General features: G+C 49.9%; 1 protein-coding gene across 1 annotated transcript; it reads left to right on the top strand.

Moving 5' to 3' along the window:
* The first annotated feature begins 4301 nt into the window (after positions 1 to 4301).
* On the top strand, positions 4302 to 18664 carry CCN5 (cellular communication network factor 5). The gene is made up of 4 exons (XM_055437660.2): positions 4302 to 4579; positions 8556 to 8772; positions 15644 to 15898; positions 18304 to 18664. The coding sequence occupies exons 1-4, from the start codon at positions 4520 to 4522 to the stop codon at positions 18522 to 18524; spliced, it is 753 nt and encodes a 250-aa protein (XP_055293635.2). The 5' UTR covers positions 4302 to 4519; the 3' UTR covers positions 18525 to 18664.
* Positions 18665 to 24021: the final 5357 nt, after the last annotated feature.

Genomic DNA, 24021 nt, shown 5'->3' with positions numbered 1-24021 from the left:
AAAGAGCATCTGTGCTCAGTCTAGGGTCTTATTTAGGGGAACCTATAGCACTAGCCAAGAGTCTCATGGGCTCCCTAGACTGTCACATCCCTCTAGTACCAAACTTGGCACTTTGGGGGCCTGCACCCCAGTAACCAGGCAGCACAGGGGCAACTCCTGCCATGGATTTTCAGCGTTTTGAGAGGTGTGTTCATCACTCACACTCTCATCACCCGACGCCATGACACCGACCCACGTGCTTCCTGCACTGGCCAGGCCCCAGGACCGCCCGCTGTCCACACTCGCCCAACTTTGGTTATTTAGAGAGAACAAGTTCCAAGCACAAACACGTGCTCTGACTCAGAGGGGCCCCTGAGGCAGGAGGCAGCACTTGCGCTGCTGTCTTGTCACCTCCGGGTGCAGCACACTCTGAGCCTCCTTCACTTCCCTTGGAAAGCACACCCAGCCTCACCCCCTCACTGATGGGGGCGGGACTCCTCCTCTGATAGGATACTGCTGTGAACAAAGTGCCTTTCTCCACCTCCTCCTCACGCCTCCTAGCTTTTTCTATCTTGCTTCTTGCCTCAGAGGAAGAAGTGGTTCAAAGCTGTTCCTCCCAAATGGATACATGCGTATGTATGGCTGAGTCCCTTCACTGCTCACTATCTCAGCATTGTTAGTCAGCCATCCCCCAACACAAAATAAAAAGTGAAAAAATAAAATAAAAAGCCAAAACAAAACTGTGCCTCCCTGCAAAAATTAATCCATGGTGACAGAGATCAGAACAGTGAGCACCTTGGGAGGCAGAGCCTATAGTCTTGGAAGACACGTCAGAAACTTTCTGGAAATGTATCTTGGCAGTGGTTACATGGGTGTGTATGTATGTGAAGAGTTGTCGTGATGTGCATTTAACACTAGTGCACTGTAAGCATTTCTGTTTATATGTTACCCCTCAATTTAAAAAAATATATGCCACAGAGAGCTTTCTAAGCAGTAGCAAAAATAAATAACCACAGCTTAGGTTTTGGAGTCATATGAACCTCCGCTGAAAATCTGGCTCTGTTTTCTAGCTGTGTGACCTTTGGCAATTTGCTTAACCTCTCTGGATTTCATTTTTTCTTTTCTTTTTTTAAATTAAAGTATGGATGATAAGGATTAGAAACACCACTTTTTAAAAAAGGTAGTCAGCATAGGGGCAGCTCCCACTGGGTGCTCAATACGTAATCACTTTCATTATTATTAAAACCAGGGACCTGGAACTTCCTAGCTGTCTAGCGGTTAAGACACTGCACTTCCACTGTGGCAGGCATGGGTTTCGATCCCTGACTGAGGTGCTAAGATCCTGGCATGACCAAAACATAGAAAATAAATAAATAAATGTGCAGCTGCTTACTCACGTCTGACTCTTTGCCCCATGGACTCTAGTCTCCTAGGCTCCTCTCTCCATGGAATTTTCAAGGCAAGAATACTGGAGTGAGTTGCCATTTCCTCCTCCAGAGGAGCTTCCCAGCCCAGGGGTTGAACCTGCACCTCCTGCATCGGCAGGCAGTTTATTTACCAAAAGCGCCACCTGAGAGGGTGGTTTAGTTGCTAAGTTGTATCCGACTCTTGTGACCCAGGAGACTAGGGTTCGATCCCTGGGATGGGAAGATCCCCTGCAGAAGGGAATGGCTACCCACTCCAGTATTCTTGCCTGGAGAATTCCATGGATAGAGGAGCCCGGTGGGCTACAGTCCATGGGGTTGCAAAGAATCAGACATGACTGAGTGACTAACACCAGTTGTATTTGAATAACATGTAGCTAAGCTTCAAATCAGCACGCTTTGATCTATCCTTTAATAAACCTCTTCGACACGGAGAGTTTCTAGGAATGCAGTTGCCACCAGCACACAGGGTCTCAGGAACACAGGTTCACCGAGACAGTCAGTTCCTAACAGCTTGGAATCTTTTGTACTTGCTCCAAGTACAGTTCCTGCCTCCGACCCTGCGGTATTACATACTTCTGCATCTCAGGAGCACATTCAAAACAAAGAATGAGTGCAGAGTGAAGGAGAAGATGAAATACAGGTGGCTCAAGCCTGTCATCCCAGGCGGCTTCTTGAAATTTTAATTTGTGTTTAAAATTTAGAAAAGTCGACAGTGTAGACTGCGAAGGGTAACATTTTTGCCTGTAAGTGCAAATTCTAGCTCATGCTGCTGCTAAGTCGCTTCAGTCATGTCCGACTCTGTGCGACCCCATAGACGGCAGCCCACCAGGCTCCCCCGTCCCTGGGATTCTCCAGGCAAGAACACTGGAGTGGCTTGCCACTGCCTTCTCCGAAACTATATTTGTTTCTTCTCCGAAACTATATTTGTTTCTTCTCACAATGATGACAGATAACCCTTTGTTATACGAAGGTGGTGGGTATTCCCAAACTGATCCACTCTGGGTGTAAAATGCCCTAGGCCTGCCTCTGACTCAAAGACGATCCTGAATAAATAACACTGTTTCTCCTTCTCTCCAAGTCTGAGGACCGCAACCCTCACCCTCAGCCACTTCCTCCAGCCGTAAATGATCAAATCCCACATTTTCATCTCCAACCTCTGTTCACATCAACTCCTCGTCCTGGAATTGCTCCCAGCAGCAAGTCACTCTTCTTCCTTGCCAACTGCCCTTTCCGGACTCTTCTGCTGTCCAGCTCCGTCACTTTGGGATCTGGGATACTGGGGAGATGATGGGGCCAAAGCCTTCTCTAGCCACACTTGACGCCACCTCTCATATTAACTGCCAGATTCTACAGTCAAAGCTCATGTCTTTATACCCTCCGGCTCCTAGTGATACTGGTGGTGAGGTTTTTTAAAATATCTACTTATATATTTGGATGCACCGAGGCTTAGCTCTGTCTTTGCAGGATCTTCAGTCTTCGTGGTGGCATGTGGAGTCTGCACTGTTTTTCTTTTACCTCCAGTATTCTTTGTTAAATTGGAGTACGATTGCTTTACAACATTGTGATAGTTTCTGCTGCACCACAAAGTGAATCAGCTATGTGTGTGTGTGTTAGTCGCTCAGTCGTGTCTGACTGTTTGTGACCCGATGGACTGTAGCCCTCCAGGCTCTTTCATTCATGGAATTTTTCCAGGCAAGAGTACTGGAGTGGGTTGCCATTCCCTTCTCCGGGAGATCTTCCCAACCCAGGGATCGAACCTGGGTCTCCCACATTGCAGGCAGACACTTTACCATCTGAGCCACCAGGGAATCAGCTATATGTATACATATATCCCCTCCTTCTTGAGCCTCCCTCCCACCCCGACTCCCATCCCACCCCTCTAAAGATCACAGAGCATCAGGATCTTTAGTTGTAGCCTGTGAACTCTTAGTTTTGGCCTGTGGGTTCTAGTTCCCTGACCAGGGATCGAACATGGCCCCCTGCACTGGAAGCGCAGAGTCTCTGGTGGTGTGAATTTCATGCGTCTTACCCCGTCATGTGTGACACCGCTTCCCACCTCACTGCCAGCTCCACACACAGCAGGCATTCTTGGCTCCCAGAATAGACCCTGCTATCACGCGGTCCCCCACCTCTAGGCATCTGTGTGCTGTTCCCTCTGCCTGGAGCATCGCCCTCTCTCACTCCCTTTATCCCTGGCTCCCCTTTCAGAGAGCTCACCCTCACCCTCTGTCTGAACAGGACCCTTCCTCTCTATTCCCTGAAATTCCACCTGCCCCCCTTACTGTCCTTTCCCCCTCTCAGCTTACGTCCGTTTCAGGAACTGGAGGCACCACAGAGGGGCCTCAGAGTTGACTGAATTCAACAAAAAGGATCTGGTTCCTGCAGATCACTCTTGAGGACCCCATCATGTAGCAGGGCCCAGCAAGAGCACACACTAGGTCCAGCCCGCATGGGCTCAGCAAGCAGGCCATGGGGAGGCTCCTGGTTGCCAAAAGCAAACGGGCCGCCCAGGGAAGTTCTGCTGTGGGTCACACCCACTTCTGGATGGCTGCCAATCTTCCTGCCAGAAACCGCAGGCCCGCTGAAGCCGCCGGGAGCCCGGACCACGGGGCTTGGGAGGACTTGGGTCAGCTCTGCAAAGGGGGTGTCTGGGGAGCACTTTCTGGATCTACAGCACCCCCTCCATTGCCGGGGTTGGCCAGGGGGTCTGGGGCAGGGCTCCAGCAGCTCCAGCAGCAGCTTGGGTAGGCCCTTTGGGGCTGGGAGGAGCTAGCGAGGCCCCTGCCAGCCTGTCACAGGCTCTCGGCATTGGCACTGGCTCTGACTTTCACACACACACACACACACACACACACACACACACACACACTGGCAAGCACTCGCTTGGTGGCCTCGGAGGTCTCACCTCCACGTAAATGGGCTCATCAGTGGGAAGATGAGGATGGGAGAGAAGCAAGGCTACAAAGGGCAGCGTGTGTGTGTGCGCACATGTGTGTGTGTGTGTGTGTGTGTGTGCATGCGTGCCTGGGAGTGACCTCACAGCCGCTGGAACATAAAGACTTACAGGTCCTGCCTCCGAGGCTCAAAGCTGGCTCCGTGGGGGACACAGTGACATGAGAGGCATATTTCAGACCCAACTCCTCGCCTTCTCCCTCCTCTGTCTCCTCTCCAAGGTAAGGGGGCCCCGGGCCCTGAAACGTACTGCTGGCTTCCTTGGTGTGGTGGGGGAGATGTGAAATCATGGCCAAGGACCCCCTGGAAGAATTCCTGTGGGCCTCCTGTGTTGGGGCTCAGCTGAGCTTCCCTCCCCGATGCCCAGAGAGCTGCTTCCCTCTGGCCACGTCTGCTGTGTGACCTCAGGCAAATCCCCCCCCTCTCTGAGCCTTAGCTCCTTCCTCAGTTAAATGGGTATAATGTTCATGAGGCCTTTGGAAAGGTCATTTATCATAGTTCATCCCCAGGGCCTAGCACAGGACTGGAACATGACAAATGTTTAAGAGAGGACTTTATGACTACCAATCCCTAAAGTCCCTCTGCAAACAGAAGTGGGTCCCCTCGTTATAAATAGGGAGCCTCAAGAGGGGGCCTGCTTTGTCTAACTAGGAGCCAGGATTTGAATGGATGTTTGGTGCCTAGCCCATTGAAAGGTTCATACAAAGGCATTAATGCTGTTGGGCCCTTGGGCAGTGAGTGGCCTGCTGACCCTAGCTGGAGGATGTGGGGAGACAGCTCTAGAGAATAAAGATCTTCTCCTGTGGGATATTTTCAAAGGGCTTGTGGAACATCCACCTTGCCTAACATGCCCAACAACCAGGAATGATTATTTCCTGTTTTCAGTCAAGCAAAGCTCAGAGAGGGTAAGCAACTTGCTTGAAACCACACAGCATCAGAGCAACGGAGACAGGGACCAGGACAGGCCTGGGTGAGGAGAGGGGACAGCAGTCTGTATCTCTCCACCTCCTACCTGGACCAAGGCCACAGTTGCTGAGCCTGCCATCACCTCAGCAAATGCCAAGTTCCTGGTGTCATGGGGACTGGCCCTGCTGCAAACTATGATCTCACTATATTTTCTTGCTCTTTTGAGAATCGCAGGCAGGAACGCCTCTCTCCTGGGTCCAAGCAGTGGTTGGGGGAAGACTGGGAACCCTGCTGGCATCCTAACCCTGCTTTTTGTTCTTCGAAACCGGGATGAGCAGGACGTGAGACCAGGAAGGGTAGCTTAGATAGTGGGAGATGGGGACTTGGGGTTCTGGACCTGGGATTAAAGGAAAGGCCAAAATGAACCTAGACTCATGGTTCTCTCCTCCAGCCCTTCATTCTTCCCAGGCCCCGGGGATCCAGGCAACATCCCACACAGAACACAGGGACTTAGTCATCACGCACATGAAAGCCGTGACAGTCCTCAGAGAGAGAACTGCAAGTCTCGCAGGCAGGCTGTGAGCTCCAGAGCTCAGGCCTGTGGACAGAGGCAGGTAGTAGAGTCCTGGAAACAAGCCAGGCCACATTGACCAGAAGCTGGCCATGACCTCATTAAATCCCTGACTCCAAGACAGATGGTCTCCATCCCATTTTACTTAGGAGGAAAACTGCTCCCTCTTGGTGCAGTAATGAAGTGTCCAAGGCCACACAGCGAGTCAGTGGTAGAACTTGGATCTCAACTCTTGCCTGGAAGATTCCCTGTCCAGGGCTCTTGCCCCACTGGGGACCACAACAAAGGTCTGGGAGAACCAATGTGATGGGGCAGCTTGAACATGGGAACGGACTGGTTGGAAAGGGCATAGAAATAGAGACTAGACAGGACCTATGTCTCCTTGGCTGTGCTGGAACACCCTCCCTGACTTGTCCCCATCCCTCTTGAACAAACAGTAAGTTGACACAGAGGCTAAGCTGGCATCAGAGCCATAGGTGACAAGAGGTGGGTGTGGCAGTTAAGAGCCTGGGCTTGGATGCACGTGAACCTTGATTCTGTTCCTGATCTACCTGTTATTGGTGATGTCGCTATACTGCTTTAAGCTTCAGTTTCCCTGTCTTTAAAATGGGTATAATGCTGGACTTCCCTGGCAGTACAGTGATTAAGACTCTGTGTTTCCTCTGCAGGGAGCACAGGTTCAATCCCTAGTCGGGGAACTAAGATCCCACACGCCATATGGTACAGCCAAAAAAATAAATAAAGTGGGCATAATGCTGTAGCTCCCACTGGAGGGTTTAACCAGCAAGTTACAGAGCTCAGCACAGGATGTGCCCATGGTGAATGAAGTCAAAGTCATTGGTGTCATCAGGGGCCCCTCCTGTAGATCCAGCCCTGTCAAGCTTGCCCAGTAGAGAACCCAAAGAGAGAACCCAGGTGCAGAGCACATGGCTTATGTCCTGGCACCTCTGCTTTCAGAAGGAAAAGACCCAAGAGCCAGTTCTGGTCAGAAGCGTACCTCTCACCCTGCTTACTTCCCACCAACTCAGGGGGCTCAGCCTCTGAGGGTTTAGAAGGGAAACCCAAAGTCCAGCTGATGGTTTCTCAGGTCAGTGCCATGTGGATGACATCTGAATTTATGAAAATGCAGACTGAGAGGAAGGGCCCTGGATACTGCATGTCTAACAAGCTTCCAGGTGATGCTGCTGCTGTGGGTCCAGACCACACTTTGAGGGGTGAGGCTAGACCATCCTCCCTAGAATCTGGTGTCACCCAGTTTCCTGCTTGAAATGCCTGCGGAGATGGGAACTCGTCCTCTGGCAAGGCTCCAGGCACACAGCTGCCCACTCCCATCTAATGTTACCAGTGCCATCTTAGATGGGGTCCCACCCTCCCACACACACAGAGGAGGCTGGTCTGCCAGTTTGGGACGGCCCCTAGTGGCCATAATGGGAACTGCAGGCCACAGAGAGGTTTGCAGGCCTTGGAGTTCTAGGGATGGAAAAGGTAAGGATTGGGGCAGAGAGGTCATTGCCTGCTTTGGGGGCACACACAGGACATAGGAGGTTATTAATTTCACCTTCCTAAACTGCATTCAATTATTCTATCCTCTACACAAAACCCTCCAGACTTCCAAGGACCCTCAGATGGGGTGGGTCACTAGTAACATCTCGAATTATGCCTCAGACCCTACCTCCAATGGACATATGGGGAACCCAGAGTATCTGGTTTCTGGTTTGGTTGTTTCTCGGTCCTAAGCGAGGAGGAGCAGTCAGGACACTGGGGTTGATACCTTGAGCCTGCCCCTGGGGGTGGGACCCTGGCTGGGGCTTTTCCCTGTTACAGGAAATCTACACCCACTCTGGGTCTTCAGTGGGGAAGCACACTCCCAGCCATGTAGCTAACCCATGGGGGCTGTGTCCCTTCCTCTCTCTGGAACTTCAGTCTCCCCATCTTTACATGGGAGGGGGAGGGGTTAGAGTGGAGGTGAGGTACCAGTAAACTCGCTGTGCCTCAAACGCCCCTGGATGGCTCGTTAAAAACACAGATTCCAGGGCTGGGCCTCTGGAAGCTCTGATGTGATAAATCCCACAGGAGGCCAAGTATTCCTGGCTGATTTGAGGCTCATCTGGAAACATATTCTAGATTGTTTCAAAGATCAAAAACATCCATGATACTGTTCGATTTATTCAGCCCTCAGGATAAATATCCACAGTCCTCCTGCTAGAAAACGTATAGTACCCTGTCATTTTGATCCCCTGTTCTGTTGCTTTTGCCTCTGTAAGTCCCCAGAAGGCAGAGGCTAAGCCCACTGTTGTAATTCACATAGCAGTCACCATAGCTAAATGAACAGAGCATCTCCTGCGTGGCAGGCCATGTACTAAAGGTTTCATACACCTCATTTCATGTGTTCCTCAAAGCAATCCTCTGAGTTATGTATCATTGCCCCCTCTTCACAGATGAGGCTCAGAGAGCTTAAGTAACTTGCCCAAGGCTGCTCTGCTAATAGGTGACAGAGTTAAGACTGGAATTCTAATCCAGAGCCCTTGCTCATGACCACAATGCCATGCTGTCTCATCCAGAGTGACGTGGGGGTGCTGGGGTTCAAGACCATGTCCATGTGACTCCGGGGCCAAGGTGTGGACACTACACTGCACAGCCTGGCAGAGAAGGAGTCAGTCGTGAGGGTCTCACTGCCTACCTTGAATGACCTTGGCTGAGGGAGGTCTCTGTCTCTGCAGGTGTGTGCCCAGCTGTGCCCCACACCATGTGCCTGTCCCTGGCCACCACCCCGATGCCCACCAGGGGTGCCCCTGGTGCTGGACGGCTGCAACTGCTGCCGGGTATGTGCGCGGCGGCTGGGGGAGCCCTGCGACCATCTCCACGTCTGCGACCCCAGCCAGGGCCTGGTCTGCCAGCCCGGGGCGGGCCCTGGAGGCCGGGGTGCCGTGTGCCTCTGTAAGCAGGTTTGCGGGTCTGGTGGAGGGGGTGATGGGGAGGGCCTCAAGGCCTTCAGGCCCTGAGTCCAGGAGAAGTCCTGCTCATTCCCAGCCAAACCTGGTGACACAAGGTTCCCTAAGCCCCCTCCCCACTTCTTTTCTTTTGTCTTTGCTCAGGTCACACCCACCACACAAACAGTCTACCTCCCTTCTTATCCATCCAGATCTAGCCATCTTTCAAAGCCGATCGCAAACACCTCCTCCCCTGATCAGCCCTCCCAGATTCTTCAAACCAGAGGTCACCACCCTTTCTCAGAACCCTCACAACACCCTTGGGAAAATGAAAGGGCAGTTCTCTATTTCAGGGGTAAGGTGTATCAGGTACTGTGCTAAGCACTTACCTCCTGAGTCACACAATCCTCACAATAATCCTCTGGGGTAAGTACTTGCAGACCCATTTTTATAGATGAGGAAACTGAGGCTCTGCAATTCTCACAGACATGTTTAATGTTACACAGCTGGGGGCTGAGTCAAACAGGCTCTGAAGCAGCATTCTGTTCTGTTCTGTCTTTTTCTGGGGTTGGGAGACCTTGAACGTGTGAATCCTGAGTTTGCTATTTGCTAGCAACCTTGAGCATGTTACCCCTCCCACCACTCCACCCTTGTGCCCTCTGGGTGGGCTTTAGGTCACGGTTTCTCAACTTGGCTCCCAGGTCATTTGGGACTGAGTAATTATCTGCTGTGGGGATGCAGTTCTGTGCATGGTAGGAATTAAAGCAGCATCCCTGGTCTCTACCTGCTGGATGCCAGTAGCACCGCAAACAGCAAGTCGTGACCATCTCCCTTCAGATGTTGCCTGGGGAGAAAAATCGCCCCCAGTGGACAACCACTGCTTTAGGGAAATAGAAAAGGGTGAGGGACCATTCTGTGCTCTATTTTTCTTTTTAAATCATAAGCCTTATAGAGCACTTTGCCTCTCTTTGTGCATGTAGCCCTTTAAAAAAAGAACGGAGAGAGAAAGGAAGAAAGGCCCGAATCACTGACAATGGACCCATCTGTAGGAAAAACTTGCTGGAAAGAACACAACTTATAGGGACTTCCCTGGTGGTTCAGCGGCTCAGCCTCCACACTCCCGACGCAGGAGGCCTGGGTTCGACCCCTGGTCAGGGAATTAGATCCCGCATGCCACAACTAAAATGATCTCGCATGCCACAACCAAGATGGAAGACCCTGCATGTTGCAACTAAGACCCAACACAGCCAGATGAATTTTTAAAAAAACCTATAGACATAAAGTTATCAATGGTATATCCCTGTCAAATACTTTTTTATGATAAGGGGAGTATAATAACGAGAAAGGGGCGATGTGTTTCATAAACTTATAGATGATTGGTAATAAAAAGGTACCTAAAAATGTGGTTGCCCAAGGGAGAAGGGTTGGGGAGGGAAGGACTGAGAGTTTGGGATTAGCAGATGTGAACTATTATAAATTAGCAGACGTGAACTACTAATATTATAATATTATAAACTAATAGCAGATGGACAGGATGGGGGTTCAGGCTGGAGGGGACACATGTATGCCTTTGGCTGGTTCATGTTGATGTGTGGCAAAAACCATCACAATATTGTAAAGTAATTATCCTCCAATTAAAATTTTTAAAAAGATGAACCACAAAAAAGGCCCAACTGTATAGCAACTATATAGCACTGGGAGCTATACTGGGTTCCCTGTAGGTACACCACAGTGGGAAAGAATGTAAAAAATATCTATGCGTATGACTGAGGCACTTTGCTATACAGCAGAGATTAGCACAACATTGTAAATAAAAAATACTTCAATTTAAAAAATAAAATAAATATCACCTATGAAGGGAGGAAAAAATGTATCTAAAGAAAAAACTCAGAAAAGCAACACTTAGCTTATAAGGCTGTTATCTAGATAAGCCATCACACATGTCAAGCACTTGGCAAAATTTATTTATTGACACATGCCTAGCACTTACCATGTTCCACGCACTAGAGTTTCAAAATATCACCTCATTTAATCTCTCAACAACCATGTGAAGTAGCTCCTAATGTCATCCCCATTTGGTAAATGGAAAAAAGAGGCCCAGAGAGGTTAAGTAATTTGCCTGAGGTCACACAGCTCAGAAGTGGCTGAGCTGGGATTTGAACACAGGGAGCTGACTCCACAATCTTTGTGTCTTTCACTCTACTGTCCGACACTCAGTATATGATTAGTTACTGTCACTAAATTTATTATGGGGCTTTTCTTATTGCACCTTGATTTAGTCTTTAAATACCTGGAGGCCAAAAATTTATTTGGTCCTTGCTCCTTCCTGCAACTTCCAGCTCTGGCTGGGTGACATTGAACGTGTAATGAATTACAGGTGCTCATGAACGTGTAATGATTGGAACTGAATTTGGAGGCTGGGAGCTGGGGAAGCCACAGGTGAGGCTTCCACAGAAGGAAGACTTCGCAGAGGCTGAGTCTAGGTCTTGGCTCCGGAGGGAACATGCTGGCCCAGATCTCTCCTCTCACCCACTAGTTGGACAGAGGGGCCCGCCTCTGAGCTGTGTGCACGTTCAGTGTGGCTCACTTTCTTTTAAGATTCTTTTGTTTTTTTGATGTGGACCATTTTAAGTCTTTATTGAATTTGTTACTGTATTGTTTCTGTTTTATGCTTTGGTTTTTTGATGTTGAGGCATGTGGAATCTTAGCTCCCCAACCAGGGACTGAACCTGTAGCCCCTGCATTGGAAGGCTAAGTCTTAACCACTGGAGCACCCGGGAAGTCCTTTTCCCTCGCTTCCCCGGCTCAACCAAGGGCAACTCCATCTTTTCCATGGCTCAGCCTCAAATTCTGGAGTCATCCTTGACTTCTTTCTCATCTTTTTCCACATCCCACTCACACCCCACCAGTAAATTCTTCACAGTATTTCCACTGGGCCTGATCCCCACCGTAACTCATCTGGATTTTGCAGAAGCCCCTTAACTGTCTCCCTGCTTCCGTCCTTGGTCCCTGGTTTGTTCTCAACACAGCAGCCTGAGGGCTCCTTTAAAAATGTAAATCAGATCACAGGTCAAGTCCCTCCTCTGCCTAAAAGCCTCCCACAGCCTCCCATCTTCTCAGAGTAAGAGCCAAAGCCCTCTCAGCGGGCAACAAGGACCCTGCTCCTGTTTTCTCTCTGACCACATCTAACTCCCTCTCTCCCTCCTGCTCTCTGCTCCATCTTCACTGGCCTCCCAGATACCCCAGGCACGCTTCCACCTCAGGGCCTTTGCACAGGCTGTTCCTGCTACCGGCATTCTTTTCCCCAGATTTCTACATGGCAAGCTCTCTCGCCTCCTTCACATCTTACCCAAACATCTCTTTCTCAGTAAGGCCTTCCCTGATCACCATACTTAAAAACTACTCTATGCCTCAACCCTGCCCTCTATTCTTTGAGCACCAATTGCCATCTGACATCACAAACTCAACTTTGTTTCGTATGTTTCCACTAGAGCGAAAGCTCCAGTGAGGGCAGGATTTAGGCTGGGTTTAGTCATTGCTATGTCACAAGTTGCCTAGAACAATGTCTGGCACATAGTAGGCACTCAGTAAATAATTGTTGAATGCATGAATAATAATGACAGTTCAGGTGGGGCTTGTGTGACAGGTACCATTTGGTGGGGTAATGGTGCAGTAACAGGCACCAATTATGGAGCAGGTACTATGAACAAGTCCTTTATATACATGATTTCATTTTATCCTCAATAATGAGGTATTATCACTATTTTGAGGGTGAAGGAACTGGGGCTCAGAGAGGTTAAGTCACCTGCCTAAGGTCCCACAATGTACAAGTGTGTGCATGCTAAGCTGCTTCAGTCGTGTCAGATTCTTTCAGCTCCATGGACTGTAAAGCACCAGGCTCCTCTGTCTATGGGATTCTCCAGGTAAGAATACTGGAATGGGTTGCCATTTCCTTCTCCAGGGGATCTTCCCGACCCAGGGATCAAACTCACATCTCTTATGTCTCATGTACTGGCAGGCAGGTTCTTTACTAATATGCAAGTGGCTGCAGGTAAACAAACAAAGAAAAACCCTTGTTGTTCCTTATCCTGCCAGGGACTCTCAGAGGGAAAGGGATGCAGAAATTACCAAATGACAAGATTATGCCCTGAAGTTATTTGGGGGAAGCTGCTGGACAAGGAGACCATTGGAGAGAGCCCAGAAGGAGAAGGGTTTTATACGTGTGTATAGGTGTGGGGCGGAGAAGGCAACGGCACCCCACTCCAGTACTCTTGCCTGGAAAATCCCATGGACGGAGGAGCCTGGTGGGCTGTAGTCCGTGGGGTCGCGAACAGTCGGACACGACTGAGCGACTTCACTTTCACTTGTCACTTTCATGCATTGGAGAAGGAAATGGCAACCCACTCCAGTGTTCTTGCCTGGAGAATCCCAGGGACGAGGGAGCCTGGTGGGCTGCCGTCTGTGGGGTCGCACAGAGTCGGACACGACTGAAGTGACTTAGCAGCAGCAGCAGCAGCATAGGTGTGGGGGTCTCACAGCAAGTACATTTGGAGGTGCCTCATGGTGTCTGGGATCATGCACATGATGTACACAGACCCCAGGGTGGGGACTGGCTGCCCAGGGATCATAACCCCCCCACCCCCACCCCAATCAGCTTTGAACCGGAGGACCCAGGAGAGATGCCAGGAAACCTTGCTAAAATTAGTATCCCCTGGGATTTGAACCAGTGTTCTTGCCTGGAGAATCCCAGAGACGGGGGAGCCTGGTGGGCTGCTGTCTGTGGGGTCACAGAGTCGGACACGACTGACGCAACTCAGCAGCAGCAGGGATTTGAACCAGGTCTATATGGTTCTAAAATTCCCGCGTGTGTGTGGACCTACTTGCGGTTTTTCTCAGCAGACCTGGGAAAAGCAGCTTCCCACGAGTCTTGTCCCCCAGATCTAGCTGAAGTGCCACCCACATCTCCAGGAAACCCTCCTTTCTCTGCACTTGCTGAGTGGCTCAGACACCTCTGTGGGGCTCTCGCTTTATTCTGTTTTGGAGATGCAGAGTCCACATCTGTGCCCTGCACTGACCCTTGAGCCCCCTGGGTAAGGACTGGCTCTCAGTCCTGTCTGGGAGCACAGTGGGTGGCACCCAGGAAGGGCGCAGTGTACCTGAAAGGAATAAGGAATCAGAACTGTGTTATCGGTGTCTCTCGTGTGTTGAGTCTGTGCCAGGCATTCATTCCAGGGGCATTTCCTGCGGTTCTGTGTGTCCCATCCATCCTCTGAGCTGGCACAGGAGATGCCAGGATGAACACTCTCGGCCCCAGCCCTCAAGGAGTTCATGCCCAGTGGAGGAAGAGGCTGTGATGCTCATAATATTAGAGGACTTCCTCCAAAGAGTGTTTCTTGAATTCCTAACCCGGTGCTAGATGTTGCGTCACTGACGGTTCTAATTACTGTTCTCATCATTGCTATTGTTAAAGTGACTCAGAGAAGTTTAGTCACTTACTCCAAGTCACACAGCTAGCGAGTTAAACCCTGACCTGATGGTGATAACACAGCAGATGGACAAGGAAAGTTTGTGGCATGAAATATCAGTGCGTATATAATAGTCATAATATTTTATATGTTTGTATTAAATAATACATATTATTAATTCTATTATATATGGGCTTCCCAGGTGATGCTAGTGGTATCGAATCTGCCTGCCAATGCAGCAGACACAATAGACCCCGGCTCCATCCCTGGGTTGGGAGATCCCCTGGAGAAGGAAATGGCAACCCACTCCAGTATTCTTGTCTGGAAAAATCCCATGGACAAAGGAGCCTGGCGGGCTACAGTCCATAGAGTTGCAAAGAGTTGGACACAACTGAGCACTTGTCAGCAATACATTAATATTTATATTATTAATAATATATAATAATTTATACTAATAGCAACAACAGAGCAGCTAGGATCTACTGAAGGTCTCCTTCGTGTTGTATCCATTACAAACACCATTCACTTATAGTCTACATCACACTTAAGAAATAAGTACCATTATAACCCACTTTAGGAGAAGGCAATGGCAAGCCACTCCAGTACTCTTGCCTAGAAAATCCCATGGATGGAGGAGCCTGGTAGGCTGCAGTCTGTGGGGTCGCTAAGGGTCAGATGCGACTGACTGACCTCACTTTCACTTTTCACTTTCACACATTGGAGAAGGAAATGGCAACCCACTCCAGTGTTCTTGCCTGGAGAATCCCAAGGACGGGGGAGCCTGGTGGGCTTCCGTCTATGGGGTCACACAGAGTCGGACACGACTGAAGTGACTTAGCAGCAGCAGCAGCATAACCCACTTTGGGCTTCCCTTGTGGCTCAACTGGTAAAGAATTCGGCTCCGAAGTGAGAAACCTGGGTTCAATCCCTGGGTTGGGAAGACCCCCTGGAGAAGGGAAAGGCTACCCACTCCAGTGTTCTGGCCTGGAGAATTCCATGGACTGCAGTCCCTCGGGTCACCGCAAAGAGTCAGACACGGCTGTGCGACTTTCACTTCACTTCATAACCCACTTTGCAGGTGAGGAAACTAAAACCAGAAGTAGAATCACTTGGCCAAGGTCCATAGCTAGCAAAGGAGCTGAAACCAGGCCAGTCTTCCTGCAAAGCCTGTTCCAGGAAGCAGCCTGGCACGCTGTCTTCCTGCAGGTGACAGGACGGAACCGCGATGATTGGGGGTTGGGGGCGGAGAAGGGGTGGAGACCCCTGCAGCGCTCAGTTTCCCCAAGGGCTCCGCGTCCCCAGCGCCTCCAGACCAGCTCTGCAGAGAGGACCTGGCGGAGGGTGCGGCGGGCACAGCCCTGCCCAGGGAAAAGTTGGGAGGTCGCCGATGGAGGTCCGGTTTCTCCTCCGCAGGGGGAGAGGATGACGGCAGCTGCGAGGTGAACGGCCGCCTCTACCGGGACGGGGAGACCTTTCAGCCTCACTGCAGGCTCCGCTGCCGCTGCGAGGACGGCGGCTTCACGTGTGTGCCCCTGTGCAGCGAGGACGTGCGGCTCCCCAGCTGGGACTGTCCGTACCCCAGGAGGGTGGAGGTCCCGGGCAAGTGCTGCCCCGAGTGGGTGTGCGACCAGCGAGCGGGGCTGGGGGTCCAGCCCCTCCCAGCCCAAGGTGAGTGTGGGGCTGGTCCAGGGCTGCCTGGAGTGGCGGAGGGAGGGCGACTGGCGGGGGGTGGGGATGGGATGGGGACGGGGGAGGGGCTGGGGCGGGGCGGGGCCTCGTAGGTACCGGGACAACCATACACATCAAAGCCAAGATTATACTGACGAAAGCCAGGAGGGGCAAGTGGCCAAGGGAACTCTTAGGAAAGCGGGACTGACCAGACAAGATGCAGAGGCGCAAGTGAATGATTTTAAATGACACACAATTGAAAATAAAAACTGGTGGCAGAGTAGAGAGAGGAAAGGAGGGTTAGGACGCTTGAACCAAGTTCTCACATTTCACAGGAGGTATAATACAGAGGTATATTATTATAATATAGATTATCATTATACTGACATGGATACATATTAATATAACACAGTTTAAATATTATATAATATTATTAATATGTCATTATTGGGGTTTATTAAAAGAGGAATTCTAAACTGAATAAGGCAAGATGGTTGCCTCCGGGATGTGGGCCTAGGGGTGGGCAGGAAAGACAGTGACCTCAGCCTGTAAACTCTTGAGTTTGAGAGATGATGTTAGCTTGGTAGGTCACTAGGATTTTTGGTTTTTAATTTTTTTAATTTGTTTTTAATTAGGGGGAAATTGCTTTACAATGTTGTGCTGGTTTCTGCTATACAACAATGCAAATCAGCCATAATTATACATATTGTCACTAGGGAAACTATTATTATTATTTTATGAATATGATTTTTTAAGGCAACCGAAAAGAGAGCATTTGTTGCATAGAAGATGGTGCCACAGGAGAGGCAGTAGAGTGTGGTGGCTTAAGCATGGAGTCTGCCTGAATTCTAAGCCCAACTGTGTGGCTCTGAGAAAACTGCTTAACTACTTCGTGTCTCAGTTCCTCCAACTATGAGAATAAGAGCATCCACCTCATAGAACTGTTGTGAAGCCTGGATGAGTAAATGCAAGCAAAGCAGTTAGGACAGAGCCTGGCACACAGCACCGCAGGGTATGTTAGCTGTTATCATCCCAACAATCGAATATGATACATCTGTTTAAATATTGGGTTGCCCAAAAATTCCTTCAGGTTTCCCCTAAGCTGATGCAGACAAACCCAAAGGATCTTTTTGGCCAACCCAGTACGTTGGTGAATGCCAATAGGTTTGCCTTACATATAAAAAGCAGGACAGAGCAACGTATATGTAATTTGAACTCCACTGTGGGTGTGTATATGTGTGTGTCTACAGCCATATGAACACATAGACATGCTACATACTACACACGTGTGCATAACACAAGGTGTATCAACCAGGGCACTAGCGACATTTGAGCGGGGTTTGGCCACCTCATGCGACGAGTTGACTCACTGGAAAAGACTGTGATGCTGGGAAAGGTTGGGGGCGGGAGGAGAAGGGGACGACGGAGAATGAGATGGCTGGATGGCATCACCGACTCGATGGACATGAGTTTGAGTGAACTCCGGGAGTTGGTGATGGACAGGGAGGCCTGGCGTGCTGTGATTCATGGGGTCGCGGAGAGTCGGACACGACTGAGCGACTGAACTGAACTGAACTGAACTGAATTCTTTGTTGTGAAAGGATGTCTTGTGCAGTGTAGGATGTTTAGCAGCATCTCTGCTAGACTTCAGTAGCCCCCACCCCTCACTTGTGACCAGTAAAACACGTCTCCAGACATTGCCAAGTATCTTCCAGGGGGCAAAACGGTCCCCAGTTAAGAACCACGGGTTACAAAAGAACAGAAGGAAGGACACAAAATATTAACAGAGCAGAGCAAGACTGGAGGAGGAGAAAAGGATAGAAGACGGTGAACCCGCCACCCTGTTCCAGACCTGGCCTCGCCGTCACCAGCATCCCTGCCGCCAGGTCACGGGGCAGCATCACACACACAGGCCCCAACCTCCTCCCTGTACGATGCTACTTATCACAGGACTTGTGGAGGATACAGAAGTGAGACACTCGCCCTTTACCGGAGGACCGTCATAGTCAATCCCACCATAGCTGCCTGATAACCAATATTTCGGAAATGCTGACAAGAACCAGGCACTGTGTTAAGCACTTCACCTCCACTGTTTTACTCACGCCTAACGATACCTGGGTCAGGAAGATCCCCTGGAGAAGGAAACGGTAACCCACTCCGGTATTCTTGCCTGGAGAATCCCATGGACGGAGAAGCCTGGTAGGCTGCAGTCCACGGGGTCGCAGAGTCGGACACGACTGAGCGACGGAACGGAACGGAACGGAAAGATCAACTATTAGGAAATTTACATGGGAAGAAACTGAGGTTCAGGGAAGTTAAGCAACGTGACCCAGATAGCACCGCAAGCCAGTGGGTAGAGTTGGTTGCCTAACCTTGCCAAGCTGACCCCTCTCTCTCTCCCCCAGGACCCCAGTTTTCTGGCCTTGTCGCTCCCCCAGCCCCTGGCGTCTCCTGCCCGGAATGGAGCTCGGCCTGGGGTCCCTGCTCGACCACCTGCGGCCTGGGCGTGGCCACCCGAGTGTCCAATCAGAACCGCTTCTGCCGCCTGGAGACCCAGCGCCGCCTGTGCGTACTGGGGCCCTGCCCACCCGGTGGGAGCTACAGCCCAAGAAGCAGAGCCTTTTAGAACCAGGCTGAGTGTGGAGACTCTATGTCAGCCGCTCGGCAGGCAGTCTGGGCTGCAGGCCACAGTCCGGCTTGGGTCTGCCATCTGGGCCCTGGAGGACAAGCATGTTCCCAAGCCAGCTGGTCCCCCTGGACCCTGAGATGCCGTGGGAAGCACGCCCTAGTCCCCCTCGCTCTCACTCACAGCCTGGGAGAATGGTCAGGTTTCTTCTGAGCCATTCACAGCCTTTATCAAAGACGCGCACAGAGCTTTTTCCAGGAGATGGGCAACCATCTCCCTCTTAATCATTAGACTGAAGCAGGTGCTGGGCTGGATGGGCTATTTTTCTAGGGGTGCGGCGAAGAGGGGCATAGAGATTCTCCACCTCCTGCTTCCTTTCCTGGAGTGAGGTAGGAACATCCCTGAACACATGTCTGTGTGTCAGACTTGTGCTGAGAAAACCCTCCCTCCCCATCCTGGGCAGAATTCAGGGATTGAATTCTATGTAAATCACCCTGTCTTGAAGACAGTCAAAATGGGGCCCTTAAATGTCCCTTAAACGGACCCATCAAACCCAATTTGTATTAGTAAGAATTAACCATTTTCACGACTCCACAATGTACCAGGCCAAGCTACACATTATACAAGTCAGTGCTGGGAAGCATTTTGGCCTCGAGAAAAGCAGGGGAGGATGAAGACTGCCTCCCAGAAACTGGGGAACACGGCCTGAAATAAACCAACCCACGTGTGAAATCCTGTTTGAAATCGCATGTTTTATTGTTTTGTTGTTGTCCAGTTGCTCAGTTGTGTCCGACTCTTTGCGACCCTGTGGGCTGCAGCAAGCTAGGCTTCCCTGTCTCTCACCATCTCCTGGAGTTTGCCCAAGTGTAAAAGCAAACAAACAAAAATGCCACATACAAATGTTATGTCCTCTTCTGCAGTCTACCTGTATTTGTTCAAAGATAAAAACTGTGTTTTCGTCAAAATCCCACCAGGACATTAGAATATATTCTTGGTATTTTACCAGGACTTATTAAACTAATCTGATTGAGGGATGATTCACACCCAGTTAAATGCACAGGTCTTAAGCGCATGGTTTCACAAGTCTTTACAAATGTATGCACCTATATGACCACACCTCAGCAAAGGTGTAAAACATTTGCATCATCACAGAATGTTTCCTCTGAGGACTTCCCCAGTGGTCCAATGGTTAAGACTCTGAGCTACCACTACAGGGAGTGCAGGTTCAATCCCTTGTAGGGGAACCAAGATCACACATGCCATTTGGCACAGCCAAAGACTTTAAAAAAAGAAGAAAATTTCCCCTGGCCAGGTGATCCCCTCTACCCACAAGGGCAACTGCTATTCTGATTTCTATCATAGATGAAGTGTTGTTATGTTCTTGAACCTCACGTAGAGTCATACAGTAGGTATTCTTTCATGAAGGGCTTCATTCCCTCAATACCAGCTCTGAGGGTGGAGAGGCAGAGCCAGAGCAGAGCCCAGAAGCCAGGACCAGAAGGCGGAAGGTGGACTCACAGCAGGGCTGTCTGCTGGGAGCGGGAGCCACCATGGAGATGCAGCCTTGATCCTAACAAAAGGCAGATGGAGACGGGGAGAGAGACCCCAGCTTCTGCTGTCTCCCAGCCCCCAGTTCCCAGAAGTGCCTCCCATTGGTCAAACCTCCTGGGCAGACCAGGGAGCCCAGGAATGCAGTGCCCTGAGGTTCAAAGCTGAGCCGGGCAACAGGCGATTCTCAGCACACAGGTGGTCAGTGACCTGCTCCTCAGTACATTGGCCTCCAGCACTTTGGTCAGGTACCACCTCCTTTGGGACCCCAGTTTGAGAAATCACAGGCAGCATTTGGAACCATTTAATCTTCACAAAATAGAACTAACTCTGATTCACAGATGAGGAAGCAGCTTAGAAGCATGATCTGTCCAAAAGCTGGCTTACAATTAGATGGGATTTTAGTCCAAGCCAAGTTTATCCGACTTTCCAGGCTGGGCCTGTGGTCTCTCAGAGGCTGAGAGATTTGGTGTGTCTGGTTCTGTATGAGTAAATTCTTCACACATTACCCAGAACAAGTCTGAGAACATCCTGAGAGCCAGAATGAGAACCATGGACCTTCACTGAACTATTCCTGCATATGGGGCTCTCTCTGCCAAGAGCTCTACCCACATAATCACACATCACCCTTGGGACATCCTTAAAGGAAAGTGCTACTGATGTTCCCATTTTAGAGATGAGTAAACTGAGACTCAGAGTGATTAATGAGTTGTCCTGGGGTTGTGCTGCTGGACTCTGGACCAGGTTGGCTGCAAGGCCCTGACCTCACCCCTGAGAAACTAAGCAGAGCCATGAAGAGTGGGCCCAACCAATCTGCCCACCTGTTCCTGGCTGGTTGTCTGCTGTGATCTCAGGCAGGGTACTTAACTTCTTTGTGCCTCAGTTTCCTAGTCTCTAAAATAGGGATAATAGCGCTACTCAACACAGAGGACTGTTGAGAGTATTATGTGATTTAAATGAAAATGTTAGCTGTCATTACCTTGACTTGACCTCTTAGTGCTTTGGCTTTTTTCATCTGTAAAATGGGCATAAATAGTAATGCCCACCCTACAGCATCACTGTGTTGAGTGAGTACCCCTCGCATGTTGTGAACGCTGGGTGATTGCTTTACGTTCACCTGAAAATAAGCTATTGTCATCATCCTGCCTCAGTGATGCTTTGCAAGTCAGGGACTGATATGAAGGCAAAGATTGGGGATCTTCTTGTTTGCGAAGAGGGATGGTGCTGGGAACAGAGGTCACCAGGTGAAACTCAGGCCGCCCCCACCGAAGCCAGCGTTAGGAGGGACCCAGCCCAGCCCAGCCCCATCATATTGCTAACCGCATCCACGATGTTCAAGTAACAGTAGTGCCTTCTTTCTTGTCACTGTAGAATATTCCATAATGTGAACAGAGCGCATGTTATTTATCCATCCTACCCTCGATGGGCATTTGGGTAGTTTTTGGTTTGAGGCTTCTATGAATAAGGCATTGTGAATAATGCATGTTTTCTGGTGGATATTGGTCAACATTTCTGTTGGGTATGCATCTAGGAATAGAATTGCTGACTGAAGACCTATGCTCTTTCTCCTGGGTCAGATTATTTCTGAGCATGATGGAGGTCTCTGCACGTAATAGACACTCAATAAAGTCTTATTGCTAAAAGAATAAAAATGAGAGCTAACATTTATTATGTGCTAAGCACATACCAGGCTCTGTTCCAAGTGTCTTCTATGTAACAACTCACTTAACTCTCACAATAACACTTTGAAGTAAGTATAATTATACCCATTTCATATATGGAGAAACTGAGGTACAGAGAAATTCAAGAAACAGCCCACATTTACATAGTTCAAAGTTGGCAAAGCCAGGATTCAAACCCAGAGAGTCCCGCTCCAGAGCCCTCGTCTTGGCCACCAGGCTACCCCAAATGCAGACACTGCAGGGTTCAAGGTAAGGCCCATAGGAGTGGGAAAGAAGGAACAGAAGCAGATGAGAGAATCCAGCAGAGCCTGACCGTGCCTGTGAGATCTTGTTGGAAGGATGGATGTGAGGACCAGGGGAAGTAAGATGCTAAACACACCCCTGGGCTTTCTGCTGGAGGATGGGGAGAATGGGGGTCCATCACCAGAAACTGAGAAGAACAGAGGTGAGCCTGCATTGGTGGCAGATAGGCGGGGGTGTCCTAGATGTTTTGAGTTTGAGGAAGCAGCAGTCATCTCAGGGCAGTGTGGCTAGAGGTAGTCGGAAATCAAAGATGAGACAGATCTGGACACAGAGAAAAGAGTTCAGGCTGAGAATGTGGATCAACTGGACACAGGAGAGGAGTGGATAATTAGATTGACCAGTTGGTTAAGTTATGAAACGGCACGCAGGGGTGTGTGTGTGTGTGTGTGTGTGTGTGTTGGGGTGTGTGTGTGTGTGTGTGTGTGTGTGTTGGTGTGTATAACCTTTTACCACGCTCTCCAGCTCCACTGATCCCCCGTGACTGGGCCACCATCATCTCTGCCCAGATAACTGGGGAGCCTTCTGTTCTCCTGGCTTCACTCTTGCTCCTGACAGAGGGTGTCAGAGGGATTCTGTTAGAACATGTCAGATCGTGCCACTCTTTTTCACTCTGAGAAAAGCCTTTGCACAGGCTTCCCTGGTTAAGAATCTGCCTGCCTATGCAGGGGACACAAGTTCGATCCCTGGTGTGGAAAGATTTCACCTGCCTTGGGGCAACGAAGCTCATGTGCCACAACTGCTGAGCCTGCACCCAAGAGCTCAAGCTCTGCAGAAGTAGCCCCTGCTTGCCACCACTAGAGAAACCCTGTGGGCAGCAATGAAGACCCAACGCACTCAAAGACAAATTTAAAAAATAACAATTTTAATAAAGAAAAGCCTCTGCAAGATCTACAATCCCCTCCCCCCTTGCTCCTGTAACCTCTGTGTCCTCATCCTCAATTATTCTCTCCCTGCTCACACTGCTCCGACCTTATTGGTTTCCCTGTTTTTCCTCAAATATGCAAGACTTGCTCGCACCCCAGGACCTTTGCACAGGCTGTTCCCTCTCTGCCTGACATCATCTTCCTCCAGACACCCTCATGGTGAATCCCCTTGGTCTCTTTCAAGTTTGACTCACAAGTCATCATTTCACTGAGAAATATCATATATCTTTCAATACCCTAGATGCATGTAGCACCTTTTAACATACTAGGTAACTTACTTATTTATAACATTTACTGTTTATTGCCAGACTCCACAAGCGTTGGGAATTAACTTGTCTGTTTCATTCACTGATGGATTCCCAGGACCTAGAACAGTGCTCGGGATGGACCAAGCCCAGTCATCACTGAAGGAGTGAAATATATTTTGCTTTTTAAAAAGGGATTTAATGGGGCTTCAGTTCAGTTCAGTACAGTCACTCAGTCGTGTCTGACTCTTTGCGACCCCGTGAATCACAGCACGCCAGGCCTCCCTGTCCATCACCAACTCCCGGAGTTCACTCAAACTCACCTCCATTGAATCGGTGATGCCATCCAGCCATCTCATCCTCTATCGTCCCCTTCTCCTCCTGCCCCCAATCCCTCCCAGCATCAGAGTCTTTTCCAGTGAGTCAACTCTTCGCATGAGGTGGCCAAAGTATTGGAGCTTCAGTTTTAGCATCAGTCCTTCCAATGAACACCCAGGATTGATGTCCTTTAGAATGGACTGGTTGGATCTCCTTGCATAGAAAAGTCAATATGCAACTGACCAAGGGGAGTGGCTGCCCGTTTCACAAGGATTTCCCAGTGGCCCTGTCTGTGAGGGTCAGAGGTCACGCCAGACCCTCACTCCCAATCCTCAACCTTGTTAGTTCTCAAAGTGGGGTCCCCAGACTGGAAGCATCATCGTAGACTGGGAACTGGTTCAGTTCAGTACAGTTCAGTCGCTCAGTCGTGTCCGACTCTTTGTGACCCCATGGACTGCAGCACGCCAAGTTTCCCTGT

This window comes from Moschus berezovskii, chromosome 15 (genome assembly GCF_049115385.1).
Source record: "Moschus berezovskii isolate FMDL1 chromosome 15, NW_MosBer_1.0, whole genome shotgun sequence".
Taxonomy (NCBI): domain Eukaryota; kingdom Metazoa; phylum Chordata; class Mammalia; order Artiodactyla; family Moschidae; genus Moschus; species Moschus berezovskii.
The sequence above is the reverse complement of the archived record's forward strand: the minus strand, read 5'-3'. Positions and strand labels throughout refer to the sequence as shown.

Coding starts and splice junctions, on each gene's coding strand:
- CCN5 (XM_055437660.2), top strand. CDS start 4,520: ATGAGAGGCATATTTCAGACCCAACTCCTCGCCTTCTCCCTCCTCTGT. Junction 8,773..15,643: donor CCGGGGTGCCGTGTGCCTCT/GTAAGCAGGTTT, acceptor TCTCCTCCGCAG/GGGGAGAGGATGACGGCAGC. Junction 15,899..18,303: donor CCAGCCCCTCCCAGCCCAAG/GTGAGTGTGGGG, acceptor TCTCTCCCCCAG/GACCCCAGTTTTCTGGCCTT.